The sequence below is a fragment of the Acromyrmex echinatior genome, chromosome 1 (genome assembly GCF_024713525.1).
Source record: "Acromyrmex echinatior isolate Ae372 chromosome 1, ASM2471352v2, whole genome shotgun sequence".
In the NCBI taxonomy this organism is placed as follows: domain Eukaryota; kingdom Metazoa; phylum Arthropoda; class Insecta; order Hymenoptera; family Formicidae; genus Acromyrmex; species Acromyrmex echinatior.
In genome coordinates this window covers 27970551-27996030 of record NC_141852.1, presented here as the reverse complement: position 1 = coordinate 27996030, position 25480 = coordinate 27970551, and the positions used below count along the sequence as shown (strand labels likewise).

The window sequence follows — 25480 nt, the reverse complement described above, 5'->3', positions numbered from 1 at the left end:
GCATTCAGGATTGAAAAGCATTCATTTTAACATTCGTGAATCAATATTTCTGAAAATCTAAATTCATTTGAATTCATTTCAATTCATTCTCGTTTGCTGGTTTTCTGCTTTAAAATGGTTTTTAAGTAAAATGACGAAAATTTGAGGTGCCTCACCAGGGCCTACCCAAAATTACAAATATTTGCATAATTTGGATAAAATATTAAAACTACATGTATAGCTTAATGAAATAATATAGAACATACGATAGTAAATCAAGAGCTGTATCTTCATCGAACGAAAACAAGATGAGATGTTTATTTTTCGAGATTATTCAATCAGTAGACAATGATTTCAAAAATGTTTTAAAAAATATTTAAAAAATATTTTTAAAAACATTTTTTAAATCATTAAAAATAATGGGTTAAATCCGAGGGGGTAACCACTCAAAAAATAGGTGTACACTCGGACTTCGGACTTCAAGACTTCACCGGACTTCACCGGATTATCGAACTTCGAGGAATTCCTCGGACTTCGTCGAACTTCATCGGACTTCTGATTGTATCGGAATTCGAAAGTGATTACTCCCTCGCTTGAGTCTCCTTTTTTTAATAAAAAAAAATGTTTATTGTAACGTTTGAAGAAACATTTCTTTAACGTTTAAAAATCGTTTATTTAACGTTTGAAGAAACATTTCTTTAACATTAAAAAAACGTCTTTTATGTAAAACTATTTGAACAAAATTAGAAAAAATATAGAATAATATAGAATCTTTTTTTAATTTATTTTTTATCAACAGTGCCTAAACCTTAGATAACTAATTTTATTAATTAATTTTAATTATATTTCAATCTTTTTCACTTATCGGCTTAGGTCCTCAGAGTTATGAGTCTTGTATTAGGTGTTGGAATTAATTCGTAGCGTTTTACAAGTGATGGGAAGTACTTTCATTAATGTATTTTTTAATGCTCATGTGAAATAAATAACATTCTTTCATTAAAAAACGCTACGAATTAATTCCAACACCTAATACTTTATTTGTCACGCCACTTATAACCATAGACAACATAGGCCGGAATCCATAGTTTCTTAATTTCAAGCAATATCTTAAGATACTAATATGGCTCTCTGATTGGTTCATGCAATAGCTTAAGGGAGTATTCTAGAAGTCGAATTTTTATGCTATTTTTGCGAATTTTTTAAAAATATAAGATAAAGTTTTTTTAGGACAGGATTTTTCTCTACATATTTGCACATATTTGAAAAACAGAAGTTTTTTGTTAAAAAATAATTGTTAAAATGCGTTGTATAAAATATTAAGTAACGTAGTGAAAAATAAAATTAGGTCTATGGCTCCCAGCTCTTTTGCTCATCTGAAACAAAAAAATCAAAGAAATTCTTAATTAGTATAAATCTGGCTATAACAGGTACTAGAACAAAGAAAAAATATTGAAAATGTTATAACAAATTTAAAAAATGTTATAACAAAAATTAAGTTTTGATTTTTGCTTTTTTTCCACCAAAATAATTGTAAAAATTACAAAAATATATATTTCGACTTGATCCTAGTACGGGCTATAGCCATATATGTGCTAAAGATGTATGCACATGCCCGACTCGATTGGTTTTCGAGATATCATGGGAGCCAATTTGAAAAACATAGTTTCGAGAAAAACGCGTTTAAAATTTTTCGTATTGATTATATAGATAATTTTACTTACGATCAATCAGTTCGAATCCTCTTTTTTTTTCATGTTCTGTCGCTAGGAACTGTTAAAATGTATTGCAACATTTTCAGCTTCTTCATTCTTGTTCTTCTTATCATCATATTCTTTTGAAATAGGAAAGTTGATTTTTTCGAATTTCGCAGTTTTTTTGTGAAAACGAGTCGAAGATCGCTCCCTACCAGGTGCAATAACTTTATCAATTTTGCGAATTGAGCTAATTCCTTACAGACATATTTTTTATACCAAATACTTGTAAAATATATTTTTAAAAAATCGATTTTTTTTACCTGCTAGACTAGAATACCCTCTTAAGATCATCTCGAATCTTGAGCAACTATGGATTTTGCTTATAGTATTTCTAAACTGAGTACTGTCTTGAACGAAAAAAGATTCAGTACCAACTTCACGATGCAAAACAGGTCGGTATTCATAGTTGATTCTTACATTTAAGACTACCTTAAGTTAATCTTAAAATGTCAAATCAATCCGAGGACTATATTAATATCTTAAGACATTATATATTATTTAAGACTGTTTTAAAATAAAAACGGACTATAAATACGGCCCCATGTTTTCGCGTTCACAGTTATAGACTTTATATATCATGAAGATCCATAGACAGAGAGGGCAGAGAATTACAGAAAGACGCTTGCAAACTGAGCATACCATGGGTGCTTCCTCATATAAGTATCGTTCTATCTTTATCACTCTCTGAATGTCAACAAGAATAGAACGACGCTTGTATCGAGTTGTGTCATCAAATGGAAAGCACCCTATATAATCTTTCCACCATGCGAACTTGTACACACCATGTAATACTTTCACCATATGGTTACACCGCTTCAACTTCTTAATTAAAAAGATAATTTTCAGTTAACTGTAGAGAATACAACCTTCGATCATCTAACAATCTTTCATTTTAATTAAATTACCATACATATATTATACAAGGAGCTCAAAACCCATACAAAAATGGATAAGAGTCTTTCTTTTATAAAGTGATACATAGAATACAAACTATACAAATTAAACTAGATAGTAACAAAATCGTTTATTTAACATTTATCAATTTGTGATGTTGAGAAAATATTAGGAAAATCATACTACTTATGTTCTAAACTTTTTAAAAAGAGGATGCTTATTTGCCGTCGATGAACCAGGAGCTTTCTTATATTCGTAATAAACAGTATCATCCGCTCCCGATATTGACATCATCGTGCCAGCTTTACGTATAATCTGAGAAAAAATTCATTATTACTTTGATAATGATATATAGATAATATGATAAAAGAAGTTATAATAGTCATTGACTTTAGGGGACACCCTTCCATGATCTTGACATATTTTGTCACAAAAAGAATTGTGTGTAGCATCCAGAAAGTTTTAGCCATCGCTTGTCATTCGTTAAAAAGTTATTAATTATTAATGAATAAAAATTAATGGTAAAAAGAATAAATATTTCTCTTTACACAGTCAGCCCTAAATTATTTGGGAGACAAAATGAGTTTAAAACATGATGAATTTCATGTTTTTATTAATAAAACGATTTTTTACATTTAATATTACATAATAATTAATAATTATAATCGTAATTGTTAGTTATTAGCACTTTGAGTAATTCCATATTACTAAAAAATAATCTATGTAACTTTAATTCGATTTAATAATCGGAAATTATGCCCGTCACTATTTTAAATTTTATATAAATCATTAAATTTTGAAGTCATTCATTATTTTGAAATCCGTATTTATTGCTAAGCCTGCAGCCGAGTTGCACATTTTGACCGATTTTCCTTACCATCATCTCTACTTCTTTCGTTTCATAGTACTTAGACTGCGCATGGAGACATAGAACGATCGAGTTCAAGAACAATATTAGCTATAAAGTGGGGAGCGCAGACTCTTGCATAATGCATAACACATGAGGTACAAGAAAATGAATCAATCATAGTCCTTTATTTCCTTCCTTTCCGTGAAATAAAGGATTTATTGATTTTCTTATGCCTCATATTTTATGCGTTATGCAAGTGTCTGTGCTCCCCGCTTAAATCATACAGAGCACTGGACTTTGAAAGAGCTATAGGACTTTGAAACATATTGCCCCACGTTTACGGTTTACAAAGTTTTATTATTATTAATATTATTTGGATGTTAGAAAATCAAAAGTAACACTTCAAAATAGAACAGGTATGTTGACTAATTTTAAGTATTTAAAATTTTTTTTTTCAATTAAAATTTTTTTGAAATTAAGATTTTTTTTCAGTTACACACTTAGTTAACATATCTGTTCTATTTTAAAGTGTTACTTTTGATTATAAAGATTTTAGATTTTTATTTTTGATTTTCTGTATTTTGATTTACAGCTAATATCATCCTTACTCGATTGTTCTATGTCTCCGCAGTGCTATGAAATAAAAGAAATAGAGATGATAGACAAAAAATTGATTGAAATATGCAATCTGGCTCCAGATCTGTTACACTATTGTCATTATTCCAGATGTTTTTTTTCAACAAGATAATATTTCCTTCCAAAATTATATTCAGATTCTCACTCAAGTATCATCCAGATGTATCATTTTATTCTGTTAAACAATAAAATGAACGATACTCGTAACGTAACACAGTTACGGAATTACTAATGATTAACTTCAAGATTTAATGAAAGAATCTAACTAAAAGAATTAATTTATACGAAATTTGAAACAACTACCGGCACGATTTTCAATTATTAAAATAAATTAAAACTTTATAATTTTTAATAAATTACACAAGCCGACAAAATTTGGGGGGGTGGGGTCTTGTGCTTTGAACTTTGAAAGTACAAGACCCCCCCCCCCAAATTTTGAAAGATGTTTCCGTAGGATTTTGAAAGCGATTATGTTGTTCATTTTTTCGCATTACCCTCCGTTTTTTAAATAATCGCAAAAACAGTTTTTTCCGCAAGTAATTTTTTTATGAATTTTTTTCGGCTAAACAAGAAATAATATCGAGATCTATTTTATAACATTTAACTCAGAAATGTATACAACAATATTAAAAATATTTTTTTGATTCTTATAAAAATGTTTTATGCAAACTACAAACAAAAAATTTTGGAAAAGTAAAAAACCGGAAAAAATTGACAAATTTTAAAATATAAAACTAAATAATTCGAAAGAAAAAATCGTAAAAAACATCTGACAATTTATACTTATAGCTTTTAATATTGTTAGAACATTTCTGAGTTAAATGCCATAAAACAGACCTCGATATCATTTTTTGTCGGAAAAAATTAATAAAAAATAACTTCCGGAAAAAACTGTTTTTGCAATTATTTAAAAAACGGAGGATAATGAGAAAAAATGGACAACATAGTCGCTTTCAACGCATCAAAATTTATGTCTTGCGATAGACGGTGCTGACATATGTTAGTTAAGGACAGATGCGTTTGAGTAAGACAGAACGATATGTAATATAGTGTAATGAGTCAAAGATGTTACTATTATCGAATTTGAAATTTAAAGTCTGTACTATCGACCTCAATCAAGTTTGGTAATCTCAAGTTTAGCATCCCCTAAACTCTAATGATATGTAACATTTGTCTAACAGATATTACTTGCATGCATGCACGCACGCACCCAGGTATTTTTCATTTTAATTAATACACTCGATTAGCTTGAACAAAAAGCACTTCCAAAAAAAATATTTCATATAAAAATTGTAAAATTTTAAGTGCTCATTTCACAGTAACATTAGTGTGACTTTAGATTTATTCATTATATCCGACTTTGACAACTTTTCAAAACACTATAATAAAATTCTTTTTTATAAAGTACTTTGCGAGTTATGAGACTTGAAAATCACAATACTTCCGACATTAGCATTGTCCGAAATGTTCGATGGTTAAAACTTTTTGAATGTTGTTCAGAGCACCGACAAAATATTATTAAAGACCGACAGCCTTACGGCAGTAAGTTCGCGTTCTTGTGAATATTGAAGTGATTAAGAGTTAAAAATTGATAATATTGTACTCATTTTGTGATTTATTATTATAGTTTAATAGATGTATATTTATGCATTTAAAACTCAATAATACTCGATTTTTCTTTAAAATTGTGATTTTAGTGTATCGTTAAAGTTCGATTATCAACAGAAATAACTGTTGAAAAAAAATTGTAATTTTTCTGCAATATATAATATATATAATATATAGGATATTATAGTTTTACAAATATGCATATTTATTTATGGAACATTCATGTAATAAAAAATCATGAATTTAATAATGTACGAGGCAAATATATATGTTAATAATAGCAAATTTATATCAATTGTCGATAATGTCAACGTTCTCCACTAAGCCCTTGAGGCCCTTTTTATATCGCCGAAAATTTGCCCAGAGTTGACGGTCTTTAATAATATCTCGTCGGTGTTCAGAGTCATGACCTTGACATTACTAACATATGTCAAGATTAAGGACATTGTTCCCCTTATATTTATTCTGCATAAAAATGAAATGTACGCATAGAAATCTTTTTAATTACACTTCACAAAAGTCTTTCACATAAAATACAAATAACTTTATAAAGAAATTGTTTAAAGATATATCCACACAAACTTGCATAGCCGCATAAATGTATACACAAAAAAAATTATCCAATCACATTTTACGTGCGTCTTTATAGGAGAAATGGGATTGAATAATTTTTTCTTTATGCATATGTTTATGCGGCTATGCAAGTTTGTGTGGATGTATCCTTACTCTCGACATGTCTACAGCCTCTACTGCTACATTGTAGATTGCTTTCATTGTAGACGACGCTTTAAAGAACATTTTCAGCTAAGTTCATATGAATAGTACTCACTGGTTTTGATCCTTCGCCTGGTATTCTTTCTTCATCCGCATCAGTATCGCTAGCTGTTAACACCTGCTGCAATAATTGACCTTGCTCGTCTCGATTTCCATACATCAAATCTGGCTCCTAGAAAAATTACAATCATAATCGTATTCTATTGTTGAAAAATTTATATACATTATATTTACTTCTATCCTGATGAATTACTGAGCAAAAATGTTTCAAATAAACGTTTTACTGTCTGAAGGGAGAATAGCGATAAAATCAATTTCCTTTTTTCATCAATTCGCGAGCAGGTTAAATGCCGATCGGCGCGCAAGTTGGTGAAGCAAAGGATAGGAACAAAGTTGAAAAAGGCCGAAATGTGCAAATAAGTCTCAGCATTGAATTATATTATCGTTTATACTTTAATTATGGAAAAAGATTTTTTAATCTGTGTGTGTGTGTGTGTGTGTGTGTGTGTGTGTGTGTGTGTGTGTGTGTGGTGTGTAAAGGCAGTTAGAAAAATACTTTGAAAAATAGTCGGTAAAACACACACACGACTTTACGAACCCCTTAAATAATATACTATGTATAAAAATAAAAAAAGAAAACATTGCAACATTGCACAATCATTTTATCAACCATGTCGTTACCTCATCCATGCCTGCAAGTTTCGTGATAACTTTGTACGCATAACCTTGATTCACGAGAAACCGTTGACGTTTTCTGGAGTAATTCATTTCCATCGTATCCTGCGATACGAGCGTGTAAAAAAATGCGTTATATTCCTCCGCAATTGCACCTAAATGATGAAAATGTTAATAACGAACTTAATAACTCCGAAATAAATAAATTATACCTTTTTTAGCTCTAAGAATACGCCCTAATCGTTGTGCTTCTTGCCTTCTAGACCCACCATGGGATGAAATTTGAATCAAGACGTTAGCCTCTGGTAAATCAAAAGAAGTATCAGCTACTTTACTGACAAATATTGTATTCACTTTCATGTTAAATTTAAAATTTTGCAAGATTTGTATCCTTTCACTCTGAAAATTATTATGAGAAAGAAATAGTTACAAAATATAATTTCGCATACTCTAAAATCATTATTGTGTATTATTATATACGATTAATTTAATTAAATCAATGAATGTTTACCTGACTAGTAGGACCATAAATATATGGCTTATTCATTTTAATAGCATAATGTTTCAATGCGAATACGTTGTCAGAGAAAACGATTGTTTTATCGCCACGTCTTTCATGATATTGAATTAAATATTGGCAACAACGAAATTTATTTGGATTCATTACATATAGTAACTAAAATAATAAAGAAATATAATATGCAGGGATACAATATAGATTAAAATTATAAATTATGTAGATATAATAAAATTTAACCAGTTTTCGACTCATCTTGCAAACAAGATACTCCTTGTAAAATTCTGATGTCATAGGACACCAAACTTCTGCACATTGTACTCTTGCAATAAATCCTCTTTTTTGCAATTCCAACCAGTTAGCTTCGTATAATTTAGGACCAATTAAAAAATTTAGATCAGCAATTTTATCATCCTCTCGTAAGAGTGTAGCCGTTAAACCTAACTTGCAGTGAGACTGAACAATTGTTAATACTCTACGGAACATTTTTGCAGGAATAGTATGCACCTCTAAATAAAAATCATATTTGTTACATGAAAATAAATATTATTTTGCTAAATAATTAGAATAAAATTTACCATCCAAAACCATAATACCCCATTCCTGTTCTTGAAGCCAACGCATCGTTTGTTCAGCTTCCCATGAACGTTTCTGAGTATGTGTTATCATAGAATATGTAGTTATTAATATTCCACAACCCATAGGTTTATCCTTCACTTCGCTAGTGAAACGACAAATCATGGAATCGTCGGCAGTAGACCACATTTTAAATTGTTGCTTCCATTGTTCTACAGATACACCAGAATTACATAGCACTAGGGCACGTTTACGTACTGTACAACAAGCTGTTACTCCGACTAAACTTTTACCAGCGCCTGCGTTTGAGAAGATCCAAAATCGTTTACAGATATACTGTTATAGTTCTTCTGTCTACATCATATTTGAAATGGATTTTATCATGCGCACTTACCGCAAGGTAAGACTATTACTCCAGATCTAGCTCGTCCATTACCAAACATTTTTCTCAAACTTTTTTCTTGATAAGGTCTTAATACTGCTGATGGCTTCAAATCAATGCTAATAATAAGATATTAGACGTTCATTTAAATTTATATTTATTTATTTGAATAAGAATTACTTTTCAAAATACATTAATTTCATTGATTTACTTACTTTATATCAGGATTTATGCTATCATTGCGAAAATCATATTCTGCCAATAAAGGATGCTCCAATTCGATGCATCGTTTTTGTATAACTTCAATTTTCTCCTTTTTACCATAATAATGTAGGTAATGTTGATATAAATATATTATATTATATTTTATATAAACGTAAAATAACAGATATATATATATACCTGATTCACTTCAAAACTAACTGTTTTTAATTCCTGATCTTCTTCTTCATCTTCATCCTCCTTGTCGATTTTATCGTAAAAAGCAGTTATATCTTCTGGAATGGTAGCTATTTCTGTTAATATTGGATTAGTTTCAGTCTCTGAATTCGTCTTATTAGGTACAGATGCATTTACAAGTGTTTTTGATCCAAACTATATTCAAACAAAGGAATAAACATGTATCTTATCCTACTATCAAAATTATTTGATAAATTATTATATACGAATATTTCAATAGACCTGTGGAATTTTTATTTTCGCTTGAATATTCGTAACAATATCATTGGTTTCATCTTCCACAAGCTTTCTTAACCGACATTCTTGAATTACTGGATCCTTTAGTAATCGTTGCAACACTTCAGGAAATGGTGATTCAATGAAATATTTATTATGTTTTAGGACAAGTTTAACCTGCATGTAAAATATATAATATGTAATATTTTATTAAGCTAATTTTTTTCTCGACAATATTAAATATTTATCAAAAATTGTTTTTCTACTCACTTTTCCATAAGACAATGTACACAGTTTGATAAATTCAATTATACCATCAGGAATACTAGTCTTACTCAATCTTTTTAAATATTCAATTATATCTTGTGTTTGTAGGCCTACACTAACTGCAGCGTAAAGCGAATATGCAGTTAATTTATACTATAAAATAAAAGTATCTTATGTATTGTACAATCATGGATGGAATAGTTTCAATAATTTTTTCAATGGATTTTGCAATGCAATTTGTTTACCGAGAGTAATTGATTCTTATTTATAGAACTGTAAATAAAAGATCAATCGCTCTCGATAAGCAAATTGTATTCCAAAATCCATTGAAAGTATTGCAACTAATCTATTCAAAACTGTATATCACTTGTTCTCTTTTTAATGAAATTTAGAATTTTCTAGTTTTCGAATTTTTAATCTTACTTCGTGAATATGTTCAGGTCGACATACAGGTTCTGATATAGCTATTAAAAAATCATGAGCATGTTTATACACAGGAGAAAAGGATTCCAAAAAAATATGTCCATTTGGCGCCTAAGAAAATACGAAGATATTAAATTCAAACTTATGCTTTTGATTTAGTCTATTTAGAACTTAATTAGTTCATAATTCCAATAATCACATGACATATAAAATGTACACTTGATATCCAAGACATTATTATGTCTCTTAATTTTTTAATTTATTTTATAATAGTTTTAAAAAATAAATTTAATTCTTTCACCAAATTTTAAAAATGGATACTTACTACCCATAATGGTCTAGATGAACAATCTGATTTTAAAATCATTTGTGAACGATAATCTTTTGCACCAAATTCATCCTCGATCGCGCATTCATCTTGTTTTTCTACGTCATTTTTTGCTGCATCTGGTATACCATCTGTCTCACTACTGTCTATCGAATCATCATCATTGTATTCATCATAATCGTCCTTGCGCTTCTTCAATTTACCTTTATTCAGTGCAACAGTAAATAAAAACAAAACGTGCACATAATTACTTTTCTTTTTGTATAAATGTATATAATATATTAGTATATGAATACATTAAAAAATTACATGAATATAATACTAATATAAAAACAATTATGTAAAATTAAGAAATGTAATCAAATAATTGAACAAAATACATATGTAGGTTATATACTGTTATCTTTTTTGAAGCGCTTTGGCGGACCCATTATACAAAAATTTAAAATTCAGTTAATTAATAGATTACAATTTCTTCTTTTATTCTTCTTTGATATAAATGTCCCCTTTGAGACATCATCCCTTTTACTCCACCAAAATTTTCAATCTCACGGCACGGAGAAAGAGATTAAACTCAAGCAACCGGTCACAAAAAAAATAGACTCGAGACCATAGTATATGAGTACGGACATTGAGTGGCACCTTTGATGTAATGAGTTTGCGGTCACATGACTCGCCGCCATGTTGTGGATTGGAAAGGCGCTTATAAATTTGAAATTTAATAAAGCTACAGAATGATTTTTCTAAAAAAAAAGACATAATTCGGTCGTGTCATGAAAATTGTTTATAGCGAGTATATTTTTAAATCAGAATTATATAATAATATAACGTTAACGAACTCATTATATAAAGATAATATTCACATTAATAATAATAACATCACCGATGAGATATTATTAGATTATCAACCTTAGGCAAATTTTCGGCGGTATAAAAAGAGCCCGGAGCGTCCGGAGGTAATTGAAGAACGCTATTTAAGAACATTATTTCGACAATTGATATAAATTTGCTATTATTGACATTATTTGGCTTATGCATTATTAAATTCAAGATTTTTTATTATATAAATGTTTCATAAATAAATGTGCATACTTGTAAAACTATAATATCCTATATATTGCAAAAAAATTACAATTTTTTTTCTGCAGTTATCATCTCTATTAATAATCAAACTTTGGCGATAACACTGAAATCACAATTTTAAAGAAAAATCGAGTATTATTGAATGCTAAATGCATAAATACATCTACTAAACTAATAAATCATAAAAATACAATATTATCAATTTTTAACTCTTAATCACTTCAATATTCTCAAGGACGCGAACTCCCGTAAAGATGTCGGTCTTTAATAGTATCTCGTCGATGATAATAATAAGTAAATAATAATAAGTAAATTAAAAATAATAATTAAATATTATGTGAAAATTGTAATTGAATAATTATGTTAAAATGTTAAAAAATAAAAAACAAATTATGTTAAAAAATAATTATGTATAAAAAAATAATATATTGCATGAAAATTGTAATTAAATTTGAACTTATAATTTAATATACATACACATACACACACATACACATACACACACATACACATACACACACATACACACACATACACATACACACACATACACACACACACACACACACCACACACACACACACACACACACACACACACACACACACACACACACACACACACACACACACACACACACACACACACACACACACAAATGCATACTTTATTACAAGAATACTTCATGGTATACAAATATAACAGTCTACACAATATAGTGTATCCAAAAAAATTTAATTTAATTTTTTAGTAAAACTTAATTTTATTAACCCTTTACTCTATTTTTCTCTTACAAATTAAAAAAAAATTAAGCTTTGCACAAACGACGTACTATGGTTTTCACTTGTATAAACTAGTATAAGTTGCATAAATCGAGAGATATTTGGTTCATATAATCCTTAATCTCGACAAATATTAATATTCGTATTCATAGTCCTTCCTTGAGGAATGAGGATTCCTTGTTCCTTTCATATTTTATAAACTTTCCTTAATCAAATAAGAAGCTTTATTCTAGTTCCCTTTTCTCAAGGGAGGTTACAAGTTTCCTTAAGGAGGAGGTGCAGTTTTCATAACCAAGCAAATCTCCAAATTTATTTTGTCACACATCTTTTTACTTTGGATAACTTTTAATTTAGATCTGTCGCATCGATAATTATTTTTGATAGCTTTTTTTTCGGAAATAAATTGTGCCAAAAGCATTTTCTCCTTCTTCGTATAATAAGCATTATGGCGAATTCGACTGGAAACGTGGAAACACTGATGCATATTAAAACCGTTGTACACTGATTTAAATTTTAGTATAAAAATGAAATATAAATATTTCGAATTATGAAATACATATTTTACCTAATTGTGCAATAAAATGCACGATTTAATCGATTTTTATGATTATTTATAAATAATCAAACATATATTTACGTTATTTTGTGCATGTACAGTTTTAATGTGCATCAGTGCACTTAGTGCATCCAATCGAATTCGCTATTAGTTTTATTTTTGTCCATTATTGTTGCAAAATGCTTAATTGCAATTTTATTTAATCAACAATGCCTTTATAATCTTTATTATTCGTAATTCACGATATTAGATTTGCATATATTATATATTGTATTATGACATGCTTCTTCAGTACGTTACTAAATCTCTAAAATATTCCTTCCTTCGGGAAGGCAGACTTGAGATCAGTTATGAAACAAGGAGGCCTTGAAGAATTGAGGAATCTTTCATGGAGGCTTCCTCCACTCTTAAAATAAGGAGAGACTATGAATACAGGTGTGAATCTTTCTGATTAAATGCTACCAACGCTACGCTAGGTCGTTCATGCAACTTGCTAATGCTATCGCGCTATTGGCTCCACGAATAGTGTTGGTAGCGTTTGCACCCATAGCATGAATAGTATCTCCCCGAACTCACTCCTTGATTGCGGTCGATTTGGACGCCCACATGCTTGAAGCACTTGTAATCATCATTCTGTCTTTATCGTTCATTACACGCAAAATAAGAATAAAAGTATTGAAAAGCGTCTAAATCAATCACAGCCCTTTATATATTTTCATCATGATTTTAACTTTTAAGTAAACAATGAGTAATAACTAAAATCTTATTTTAAAAATAACTTGGAATCATGTCAAAATTATAAGAATAAGAACAAAATTAAGAATATTGAATCTGAAGCTCCATTTATACTTGGAGTTTTCTTTAAAAGATATTTCCATAGTATAACAGAGTCAAAAATTAAATGAGACAGGGAGATTTATCTAGATATTTTATTCGTCTTATCTTGCAATGACATTAACAAATTTTTATATACAGGGTTGGCCATATTCGACGGAAAGATGTTTTTTTTTCAATCATGGGAAAAACACATTTTTTGCTGTTCATTTTAAAAATCATTTAATAGGGTTCAAGGATCTTTCCGTCGAATATGGCCAACCCTATATATCAAATATTTAAAATCTAGTATCTTCAATAAAATTACATTTTCTTAAAAAACATGATTTTCTTAAAGAACTTTATAACACCATATTTCAGAGAATTTATCTTCATAATCAAGTAAGAAAGGAAATTTATTAAAATCTGGTTTTTTAAAAGGTTTTAACCACTTTTCTATCGAAATTCCGATTAATAGAATTTTAAAAGTTGTTTCGACAGATGGACGAGTAACAAGCAGCGTTCCTGGTTTTATTGCAGTTCTCAAAAATTTCCATATATCTATTTCTACATCTCTCGATAAATAAAATTCAAATGCATTATTAATGATAATAACATCACTTTGCTCGATTATCTCTGGAACCTCTTCTATTCTTTTGTGCAAGATAGATATACGATTGTCCATTTTAAATTTACATACAATTTCATTTTGGAGGTTGCAAAATTCTCCGTTCATTTCAACACCAATAATTCTTCTAGCATCTGTATATACATACGCCTGTAAAACAAAAACATCAATATGATCAAAAAATTGCTGTAAACAAAAACTTTCTTATTGCTTATTCAGCAATTAATTTATTAATAATATTATCAGTTATGTGTACAATAATACATATTTCTAAATAATATTCTTACTCCATAAAGAACTGCACCTAATCTTGATCCTATATCAAGTATAGTTTTGTTTTCCAAAGTAGGTAGTAGTACTTTAAATATAAAGTACAATCCATCCTGTGACATGGAGTGTGATAAATAAACTAAAATTATAAATATATTTACATAACATAAATCATATAAAAAATAAAGAAAAAAATTATTTTAATTTTACTTACTCAATGGTTGTATATTTCTAGATCTACAATCAGTGCAATAGTATCTTTCTAATTGATTACTATCTATGAGCTTATCAATATCTTCATCATTATAAAGGAACTCATCCATATGCAATGTGATACTAGGATCGCAATCTGAATTCTAAGATAAAAAATATGTTTAATGTTATTTTGATATTTTTCAAAAATTAAACAGTTATTCTTTATATTCATTTATGATAAAACATACCTCTCCTGTTAAAGGAGTGATAAAATTTTCAGATGACAATATAGCATTAAATGGAATCTTTTGTTTAATATCAGAAGCAATAGAATTTAAAATAGACGTTGACTCATCCATTAATTTTTTATTATTACACGCATCATCCCCTATTAATAATAATTTTAATAGGAAAAATTAATTTATTTTGATTGTGGGATTATTATATCAAATAAAATAATTTTATTATTTTTAGTTTGATTATAAGATGTTCATGTACTTTATCATAATCGTAACAAAGAAGCTAAAAATTAATCAAAATTGAGTATAAAGAAAAATATAATTCATTAATTTATTTTCATCGTTTTATTTTATAACAAAATATAACAAATTTATATTTGTACATATAAAAAAAATTATAACAAACCTGAATCATAAGCCATAGATGGTTTAAGTTTCCATTCCTTCATAATAAATACTAAAAATTTTTGTTGATCAGTTGCATTCAACGATCGCATCAATTCAACAAAACTTTGTTTTGCGTCATTTAAATCAATTGGTTTTTTACTCATTTTTTGTTTCACAAAAAGTAGTTTTAAAATTTTTCACCTATATATCTGCATATAAAATTTTTGTTATAATAATAATTTAAATCCAATATACTTGTATGCCTTCATAAAATATAAAACGTCTCAAATTATTATTTACACACATTATTATTAAAACACGTATTCTTCTTGAAGTTTTTCTTTCGGCAGAAAAGAATTTGCGTTCTGGACCTTGTCTTTATGTCATATAATACAATTTCTGTTGTATCTATATATCGCGCTATGTGTTGTTGGGGTTGTCTTAGCACCGAGACACCATCGTGTCCCCTGATTAAAACATGTAATGTTTGTTTGCCTTTCGGATAAAGACAGTTTGAAATATTTTCAACTTTCTTTGTTCGCACTCAAATATGCTCCTATTTATGACAATACACTCCAATAGTTCGCGTCACCGCCCCATGGTGGAAGCAGAGAAAGAGAAGGTTTCTCTCTGGTGGAAATATAATAGGTGTGTTCTGTGCCACTGACGAAATCATAAACTGCATTTACACGGTACACTTAGGATCGGTTTCACCAATGCCAATTAATTTAATCGGCCGTTAACTAATCAATCACATTTCCTGTTTAATAGAATTGATAGACCAATTAGGGTTAATAATTAATCCCGATTAGACTTAATCGGTGTTGGTAAACCAGCTCTAATCGTTTAATAACATCCATAGTTATAAAATTGGCCAATCACTGACCTAGTTTCCACCGAGGGTTTAAATCAGATCAGAATATAAGAACCAACCAACTATAATCGAGTATTTCTCTGTTACAGTCGAACAACAGGGGAATGCTCGATTGTAGTTGGTTGGTTCTTACATTCTGATCCGGATTAAACCCTCGGTGGAAACTAGACCATTGCGAAATTTGTGTACCGCAACTCTTAAGCCGGTTCTACATTAGTTGCAAGCTGATCGCAAATTTGTTGCGATAGTCAATACGAAGCGTTGATTTCAAAATGCAAGCTTCATATTGATATTGCTGTCGCAACAAACTTGCGATCGGCTTACAACTAAGGGACTCCACACAATAAAAGGAATAGGGGGTCGATTTTATATCTTCAAACAAGATGAAAATTACAAAAGTGAACAAATTTACTAGGTGTTGACCAATTCAGTATTCTAGTAAATTCGCTCACTTTTGTAATTTTCACTTCGTTTGAAGATACAGAATCGATCCTCAGAGAACAGAGAACAGAAAATAAGAATTTCAACCTATCAGAAACTGTATATTTCACAATACATGATTTCTAATAGGTTAAAATTTTTATTTGTTCTCTGTTTCCTGTTCCTTTTATTGTGTGGAGTCCCTAATGTAGAACCGGCTTTAGCCGCGCATGTGTCAGAAAGCGGCTGGTCCGGTTCACAACGCTGCCGATTGAAGCCTACTTTTCATTCCCGAATTCAATCTCCTGCTTTCTTATTCTGTGGGCAATACGGTGGCCTTATTTGTCTATATTCATTTTAATGCAAAAAATGGCGGATTGTGAGGGTGCGTTTTGTATTTCTCTAGACTCAGTTGCATGTGTGTTGTGTGCTTGGAAGTGAAATAATATCGATTAAATATTAAAAATATTCTGTATTACATGATATAACATCATATGACATATAATACAGAACGTTTTTCAATGATATTTCCACTTATGTTAAAAAATCGACGAGCCATTCATGATAATGATTTTTAAACTTTGTTTCTGTTTCATTTTTAGAGGGCATAGAGGATATCGATCATCCATCACTTGTTCTGAAGGTTGATCCACCTGACGAGTTACTGGAAGATTTTACCGAAGATTCAACGATTAACAATTCAGCAACACCAACTGATCAGGATGCACATGGTTATGATTATTCTAAAATATTTATATAATTTCTCATATAATTGTCTCATTGGCAAATGCGCATAACAATTAAAAATAATTATTTATCATATAATGAGATATTTAGTCATAGAATATGATAAATTCATGGATTTTGCAGATGAAACAAAACACTGTACAGCAGAGACTAATGACCAAGAATCTACTTCAGCAGCTGTTAAGTCTCTTAATAAGAAACATTGTAAGTTTATATGATTTGAAAAGAAAATGTAATGCGATATTTTCATTATGTATTAGTATATATTATATGTTTGTAGGTTCTGTGCTAGCTGTTTCAAAACTAGAAAATTCATTTGGTATTAATGAATCTTTGAATCCTGTAACTAGCAAATCAAAGTCGTCTATACTGAGACCGTCACAATTAAGTGTGATAACCAATAATTCTACGGGTACTACTGACAAAACTGTTTTACAACCTGCAAAATTTCGCAATCCATTTACAAAAACTAGTGACAATTCTGTAGGTGAGGATGAGTCCATAACGAAGAGCAATAAAACCGAAACAACTAAAGATTTTAAAAGTGAAGAAAAATCTACTGAAGATGTAAAATTGAAATTTTTGCCTTTGGGTGCAAGCACTAAGGAGAATGAAAATAATATAAATAATTCTGTGGCATCCAGTACATCCACTCCTAGTTTTGTATTTGGTCAGAATTTGAAAGAACGTGTTACTGTTTCAAATGATATAGAAAGTTCAAATAATTCAGAGAAAAATGAAATGAGAAGTGAAGAAAGTCATGAAAATGGATCTGAACTTCTATTCTCAAATGCAGCTGCAAGTTGCCGTACCATGGTAAGGCCAGGTTTAACATTGACTCAAGCAGCACAGGTATTGGAAGAAGCTAATCGTGCAAACAAAAGAAAATATAATCAAGTAACATTATTAACTGGTGAAGAAGGAGAAACAAATGTTCTTCAGATAAATTGCAAATTATTTGCCTTTGATAAGGTATGTAGATTTCGAGAATAATACATTTTTTAATATTTGTAATTTGTATTGAAGTTTAAATTAAATTTTACAAACTCAAATGAATTGTAATGGTACAAGTCTCTACTGAATATAAAATTTTAATTGGTATAAAACAAATTTGAATTTTATATTCAGTAGGATCTATATTCAGTTGTATCCTATAGACTATTCCAGCTAATACTAATAGATTATTCCAATGCTGAATGTCAATTATTGATGAAAAAGAAAAAGAAAATCAATATGTCATTCTTCAAATTTAATTAAATTTTATAAATAATGAATACTCAATATAAATTGTATTACATATGTATTATACTAATTTAATACTAATTTCATAGTTGCTATATGTTGTAGAGTACGAGCAGTTGGCAGGAAAGGGGGAGAGGTATGTTAAGACTCAATGATCGAGATGAAGAATCTCGTTTAGTCGGCCGTACTGCTGGAACACAACGTTTGATCTTGAATACAAAAGTATGGCCGGGTATGACTGCAGAACGTGCTGGATCTAAATCATTAAGATTAACTGCTATGGATGTTCACGGGGATATTCGAATCTTTATTGTACAAGCGGCACCTAAAGAAGTTGATCAACTGCACAGTCTTTTACTACAGCGACTTAAACGCGCGCAAGAACGCCATCCTAAGAAATTGGCAACGGACCATTGACAGCCATTGACAATTCTGGCGAGGCATTAAGCATCAGCTTAATTTGTGCAACATAGAGGTCATTAAGATATGAAAGGAGTTAAATTCTTCAGGAATATTAATAAGACTATTTAGTATGCGCAATAGAATGGCTATGATTTGTGCCTTCCTCCAGAAGTTGCAGCTTTCAGTAGTTGCACCAGTATTTATTAAGAGGAGATTAAGTTGTGGCACTTAATATGAAGTTTGACGCTCTTGTACACATCAATTTTTTTTTTTTTTTTTTTAAGAATATAAAACTTGTTTATATCCTTTTCAATCGATATATTCCCTTTTTTTATTTTAAATTTAATGTCATTTTAAATAAAAGGGCGTTATAAAAAAAAACAGATTAAAGCACATAATATTAATTCTATATGTTATAACAAATCTTAAAATAAATTACAATTAGTAATTACGATTCTTTAAAAAAATCTCAAGAATTTTAAAGTATTTATATATATAGGGTGTTCAGCATAACAGTTCGCATGATTTTTCAGATACTTCCAACAGTTAAAAAAAAAGTTGAAAGATGAATATTCATCTATTTTATGCAGACTACAGCATGCGATAAAAGAATTAAAAGAATTTTTTTTTAAATCAAAATCATCTTGAATTTTTTAAGTAGCATCATACAATTTTTTTTCCATAATATTGTATAGGTCTTCAGGACAAATTGAAATTACTATCGAAGTGTCACTTTTATTGATGTTTTATTGATTTTATTGCTTATTTTATTACATAAGTACATAATGTGTATGTATCATAAATATCCATTAGCAAAGGATATTGTAAACATAATAAAAAAAAGATGTAACTTATGTAAGCAAATATTCAAATTGCTTGTCTCCTTAAACTTCTGCTTCTCGTTTCCAAAAATTATTATGCACAGCAGTTATTATACTATTTTGATCCGAAGTTGCACAATCTATAATTATTGTTTTTCAAGGATCTTAAGCATTATTTATTGGTGTTTGATATACAAAAAAACATTTTAGATGTGCCCATGAGAAAAATTCCATAGGGGATAAATCTAGTGTGCCAGCTATTGGACTAGTCCATATATACTTATAATACGATTATGCAAAGATATCTTGAAGATTTTGAACTATTAATTATTCATGTATTATGAGCTGGATCATTTTCTTAACTGTCGGAAGTGTCTGAAAAATCATGCAGATCATTACAATGAACACTACGTGCGTATGTATATACAGGATGTATCTGAAATAACGCCCACTAATCATAGTGCTATTCCTAATAAAAAAACCAAATCAAACCATTTTACATTTTTCGCAATACTTTTTTTAGTTATCCAATGAGCAAAATGTTTAAATCGATGTATAAGACAATTTCAAGATATCCAAAGTTATCTTTAAGAGGATCCTAAAGTCCTATTTTATCATGATTATGATATTTTAGGAAAAATCTCCGAATTAGTTTCATGGATTGCAAAATTTTTTTTTACAGAATTAAAGAACGTACGAAAAGAAATTTCGGAAAACACGATTTCACAAGAAAATCGAAAAAAAAATTAAAATTACTTTTTTTAGCATGTACAGCTGTCATCTAAGGTTAACATTTGCTTGAATATAAGTTTTACAACTTATCGATTGAAAATAAGCATGAAGCGGTATTCAGATTACTTGAACGAACAATACTGAGTTTGTGGAATTAAGATTCAAAGCGCAGAAAAAAATATTTCTCCTAAAATGAAATTACATGCTTTGCAAGAACAACTTATTTTTTTTCCTCTTTTATAGATTCGGAAATTTTTTTCAAAATTAAAGTATACATATTAATCCATGTCTGTGAGGTGTAATTTATTCCGAGAACGACAAATAAATTTCGAAATTGAAATCTTAAGAAAAATTTTTTTCATTTTCGGTATAAATTCCACTTCATAGGCATATATATACTTTAATATATACTTTAATCCTAGAAATTTCAAATCTAAAAAAAGAGAAAAAAATAATTATTATAAAATGTAAAAAAGAAAAAAATAATTGTTATACAAAAATTATAATTAATCGGTAATACAGACTTTAGAATCCCTAAGACCCCCTTAAGAAATATCTTTATAAAATATCTTCACAAAAAATACTGAAAGATATCTTAAAATTGTCTTATACATCGCGCGCGCGTGATTTCATTTATTCGGCAATCTTTAGAAATTAATATCTCGTTAATTATTGTGAAAATTGTAAAATAGTAGAGGACTTTTTGACTCTGTTTTTTATTAGGAATAGCACCATATGATTGTGGGTGTTATTTCAGATACATCCTGTATACAGGGTGTTCTCGACCTACTGAATCGCCTCTCGTGAGCAGATAGAGTGGACTGAACTGAATTGAAAAGTCGTGTACCATTTTGCAATTTTCGCAATACTTTGGAGACATTAATTTTTAAAGATCATTAATAAACTTGTATTCGTTCAGGCTATCGCGAAGTATATACCTATTGGCCGCTTGTTGCTCGGGGAAGAAGAACTGCTTGGTAGGCGCGCTGATTGAATTATAATGCTTAGTGCACGCCTATCAATCTCCGCGCGACGAACGACTGCGATCAATGAACGTATACTTGGTGATAGTCCGTGCGAATACATGTTTATTTAATGATCTTTAAAAATTAATATCTCCTAAAGTAATATAAAAATAGCAAAACAATAAAGAATTTTTCTACTCAGTTTAGTTCGCTCTACTTGCTTATGAAAGATAATCCCGTAGATTCTCAGCAAACGAGAATGGATTGAAATGAATTGAAATGGATTCAGATTTTCAGAAATATTTATTCACGAATATTAAAATGAATGCTTTTCGATCCTGAATGTATTTTTATTCATTTATAGGAATTGCATGGAACATATCTCTATGCCTTTCAATCTAAAAATAATATTAGATTTTTTAATTACTTTTTCTGTGCAATTGTGAATACTGTTAAATTCAAAATTTTGTGAATAGGAAATGTAGTTTTTCAATCCAATTAAATTCAATTAAATCCAAAAAAAAGTAGTATTCGCTATTTAAAATATGCATTCGGATAAAAAAAAATTTCAATCCATTTTAATCCATTCTCGTTTACTGGGTTGAAGATCCTGAATATATTATTAGATTATGCATAATTACAGGCATCGTTTTCGTTCAGCATGGGTAATTTGTTACATTAACTGTACATTTAAATAAATGATTTAAATATGTATAATTTATCATTAAAAAGTATATGAGAACGGTTGGGTATGAGTTATAGTATTTGTAGGATATAATATTGCCATTACTTGTACTTTGATTTATATTTAAAAGTTTGTGGAAATGTACAATATAACGGCATTATTATTATTTATATTATAATTATTATAAGTACATATTTTATTTTACATGTAAATAAAATCCTCATTGTAGTTCTAATTGTTTCCTAATTTTATTCTTTGCGCTACAGGTTCTAGCAATTTGGGCTGGGATGCACTAATATACTACACTACACTAGGGCTGAATTCGGAGAGCGATTAGCGCTATTTGTCACTGTCATTCTATCTTCATCGTCCATTAAATGTAAACCAAGGATAGTATGGCTGGTATTCATAGTCGGTTCTTAATTTAAAATCATCTTAAATAATGTCTTGAATCGCTAATGTGGCCATCTGATTGGTTCATGATATTTTATAACTGTACTTAAGGTCTTAAATATAAGGTCCAACTATGAATACCGGCCTATGATACAAATAGCGCTGATAACGCGCTCCCCGAACGCAGCCTAAGTAGGTATTCTTATTCGCCATCTTGGTTCCTCTTGATTGATGGATTATTAGGGGCTTCGCACAATAAAAGTAACAGAGAACAGAGAATAAGAATTTCAATCTATTAGAAACTGTGTATTGAAAAATACACAGAAAAATACATGAAAATACAGGGGTCTATAATTTGTACCGTTCCATATAGGTTTCGACTGGTTTCGATTTTCCACGTGATGCAAGATGGTTCCATCACGTTTTAGCGTAACAACAAAATGGCGTAAAAAGCATAAAATAACTAGGCAAAAATTGATGTTCAAGTGAAACGATATGATTGGTTGGTGCAAGTTACGCTTATGCAAATTACGCCGCATATAACAACACCCTAAATGTTTTGTTTCAGATCAGCAGAAAAGCTGGAATCGTGGAAGCCATGGACCTATCTTTTTTTCATCACTTTATTTAATATTTTATATGGCGCATATTTATAATTATTTTTTAATAAAAAAAACATACTTTAAATATATGTAGGAAAAAACTCCGTTTCAAAAAACTTTATATTATATTTTAAAAAATTTACAAAAATAGCATAAAAATTCAGCTTTTAGAATATCCTCTTAAATAAAGTGATCCAACAAACGAAAAATTATTGAAAAATCTTGAAAATTATTAATTAAAGTGACGTCGAATCAAGTTTTTGAATTTTTTTAAATCTGGTTTCTATCCATAATCTTGAATCAGTAATCACAAATTAATTATTTGCTTTCTGTATCTCACCCAATAGAAATGAAACGTGCGACCAATTCAATTGAATCCATAATTACATATTGATAATTTACTTTTGGTATTTTATTCAATGTTCAACGCAATGAACGTGCAACTAATTCGCTTGAATTTAACGTGCGTTTGAAGAATTGTCTATAGTAACATTCATCATTTCTTTCTCTGTCCCTTTCTGTTCTATCTTTTATCTCTCTCTCTCTCTCTCTCTCTCTCTCTCTCTCTCTCTCTCTTTCTCTCTCTCTCTCTCTCTCTCCTTCTCTCAGGTATTTCTGAAAAATAATGGACCATTGAAAAGTATTTCGCTAATCAGAGTATAACTCTGATTAGAGCGTCTCTAGCAAGCCATAAGTTGTAAAAAATTAACTAATTATAGTTAATGGGCGCATTCAAATCTGAACAAATCTGCTAGCTTGCTCGCCGAGCGATTGAATGTGATTGGTTGGATCTATAAGTAATAACCAATCATATTCATTTGCTCGGCTAGCCGACTTTGTCGACTTGAACGCGTCCAATTATTTTCCTCACATTTCCTAATCGGTATTGCCGAAAGGAGGTAACAAGTGTATATCAATTGCACACAAGTCAATTATGAATAAGCTAATTTCTTTTTTAGCTCACAGAAATCAGAAAGAAGAACAAAAAAATCTCCTTATGCAGAAGTCGCTATGATTGGCAGTACATACAACAGTGTGTGAGTGGACCACTTCCAGGGTAGAGAGCAACAATACTTTGATATATATATTCGACTATCAACTTAAAATCTTAATTCTTTTTTAGAAAGAATATTAGAATGTAGAACTCAGCTCTTCAATTCACTTTTATTATTTTTAATTGTTTATTTATTGAACCTAGAAATTGTATTTTTATTTAAAAAATTTTTTAAATTATTAATATTGAAGAATTCCTTGATATTTAACAATATAAAGACTAAAATGTAAGGGGAAGTAGGAGTCAGTACTCGGTGCGCAAGTATAATAATGGAAATATTTATATGTCCATTTTTAATATAAAAGTATGAAAATATAAAATGGTTAGTACAAAATCTGTATGCGTTTCGATTTACTTCGAGTCATTCTCAACGGTATTAATATAATTTTCAGCATAAGTAGTGCCTCAACCATAGTGCCAATCATACAAAGAGTTTTCTTAGTTTTATCCAAGTTTACAAGTCAAAAGGCCTGTAACCAAGAATTCTTATAAAATGAAAAATATTAGCAATATGGTATCCAAAATTGCATTTTATAGTATCAATAAACTTCGCAGTCTAATCTAAGTGCAGAAAGATCCTTTACCAACCAGTGCATAGAGAAACGTCGTATATAAAGATTGCCTGCAAAGACTGCAAAGACAAACTTCTTATGTGGGACAAACTAGTCGTCAACTACATACATGCATTTCTGAACACCGAAATCACATTAGAAGAAAGACGTCTTCTTATTCAGTCATTACAGATTACAGATTGCAATTTGACCATGAATTCGATTAGGACAGAGTTTAGATATAGAAAATTTTAGATATAGAAAGGAATTACAACAAAAGATTAACTTCTGAAATGTTGCATATAAAAACATAAAAAAGAAGTTTAAACCTCTAAAGATACTGAATTTTTAGACCTATACGTCAATTCTGAATTCTATTTAAAAATTAATGTTACAATTATGTTTTTGATTGTTTCGAGTTAACGCTTGTATCGACTATGATACATGTTATTTGTCTCCGTGTGAACCGAAGAGTGAACAACTACATTTACATTTTATTCTTTTCATTTGATGAAAAAATTATTTGGATCACTCTTGGTTACTTCATCTAATTGTCAAAATTAATATTATATTCTACTGGTTGACTATTGTATATGTACGCACAAGTTGCATCAATTCGGTGAGTGTCAATTTGCATTCTCCTTGTCGATTCTTTTTAAAAATAATTTCACATATATCTGTGACATTCTCATTTTTATTAT

The 25480-nt window shown here is 29.6% G+C and overlaps 3 protein-coding genes and 1 long non-coding RNA gene across 6 annotated transcripts; 2 read left to right on the top strand and 2 right to left on the bottom strand.

Moving 5' to 3' along the window:
- Window positions 1-2605: 2605 nt before the first annotated feature.
- On the bottom strand, window positions 2606-10972 carry hay (ATP-dependent DNA helicase hay). Of its 3 annotated transcripts, none has more exons than XM_011059678.2 (15): window positions 10736-10972; window positions 10336-10541; window positions 10011-10121; window positions 9591-9740; window positions 9327-9497; window positions 9048-9239; window positions 8861-8958; window positions 8658-8764; window positions 8266-8562; window positions 7928-8196; window positions 7682-7846; window positions 7383-7569; window positions 7177-7325; window positions 6551-6667; window positions 2606-2942 (listed from the first exon to the last, which is right to left on the bottom strand). In XM_011059678.2, exons 1-15 carry the CDS (start codon window positions 10767-10769, stop codon window positions 2814-2816), a joined length of 2382 nt encoding a protein of 793 aa, XP_011057980.1. In that variant the 5' UTR covers window positions 10770-10972; the 3' UTR covers window positions 2606-2813. The 3 variants fall into 3 exon arrangements, with proteins under 3 accessions (XP_011057980.1, XP_011057981.1, XP_087265776.1); XM_011059679.2 differs by having other exon boundaries at window positions 9069-9239; XM_087409650.1 differs by having other exon boundaries at window positions 10808-10972.
- Window positions 2951-6204, top strand: LOC147911131 (uncharacterized). The gene is made up of 2 exons (XR_015546545.1): window positions 2951-3893; window positions 4070-6204. It is a non-coding gene; the product is annotated as an uncharacterized LOC147911131 (long non-coding RNA).
- Window positions 10973-13674: 2702 nt separating the features above from the next.
- On the bottom strand, window positions 13675-15943 carry LOC105148146 (uncharacterized). Its single transcript, XM_011059677.2, has 6 exons — window positions 15596-15943; window positions 15311-15500; window positions 14914-15053; window positions 14685-14826; window positions 14488-14609; window positions 13675-14350 (listed from the first exon to the last, which is right to left on the bottom strand). The coding sequence occupies exons 2-6, from the start codon at window positions 15453-15455 to the stop codon at window positions 13925-13927; spliced, it is 975 nt and encodes a 324-aa protein (XP_011057979.1). The 5' UTR covers window positions 15456-15500; window positions 15596-15943; the 3' UTR covers window positions 13675-13924.
- Window positions 15944-16939: 996 nt separating this feature from the next.
- RanBP3 (ran-binding protein 3) lies at window positions 16940-22018 on the top strand. The gene is made up of 5 exons (XM_011059676.2): window positions 16940-16970; window positions 17188-17316; window positions 17456-17536; window positions 17613-18304; window positions 18680-22018. The coding sequence occupies exons 1-5, from the start codon at window positions 16946-16948 to the stop codon at window positions 18989-18991; spliced, it is 1239 nt and encodes a 412-aa protein (XP_011057978.1). The 5' UTR covers window positions 16940-16945; the 3' UTR covers window positions 18992-22018.
- The last annotated feature ends 3462 nt before the right edge of the window (window positions 22019-25480 follow it).

Bases quoted from the DNA above. Each gene is read 5' to 3' on its own strand.
- hay (XM_011059678.2), bottom strand. From the start codon at position 10,769: ATGGGTCCGCCAAAGCGCTTCAAAAAAGATAACA. The intron at 8,563-8,657 runs GTAAGTGCGCAT...TCTCAAACGCAG, and splicing joins AGTAATAGTCTTACCTTGCG to GCGCTGGTAAAAGTTTAGTC. The intron at 7,326-7,382 runs GTATAATTTATT...TTCATCATTTAG, and splicing joins TATTCTTAGAGCTAAAAAAG to GTGCAATTGCGGAGGAATAT.
- LOC105148146 (XM_011059677.2), bottom strand. From the start codon at position 15,455: ATGAGTAAAAAACCAATTGATTTAAATGACGCAAAACAAAGTTTTGTT. The intron at 14,610-14,684 runs GTAAGTAAAATT...TTATAATTTTAG, and splicing joins TAGAAATATACAACCATTGA to TTTATTTATCACACTCCATG. The intron at 14,351-14,487 runs GTAAGAATATTA...TTTGTTTTACAG, and splicing joins TAGGTGCAGTTCTTTATGGA to GCGTATGTATATACAGATGC.
- RanBP3 (XM_011059676.2), top strand. From the start codon at position 16,946: ATGCAAAAAATGGCGGATTGTGAGG. The intron at 17,537-17,612 runs GTAAGTTTATAT...ATATGTTTGTAG, and splicing joins GTCTCTTAATAAGAAACATT to GTTCTGTGCTAGCTGTTTCA. The intron at 18,305-18,679 runs GTATGTAGATTT...TATATGTTGTAG, and splicing joins AATTATTTGCCTTTGATAAG to AGTACGAGCAGTTGGCAGGA.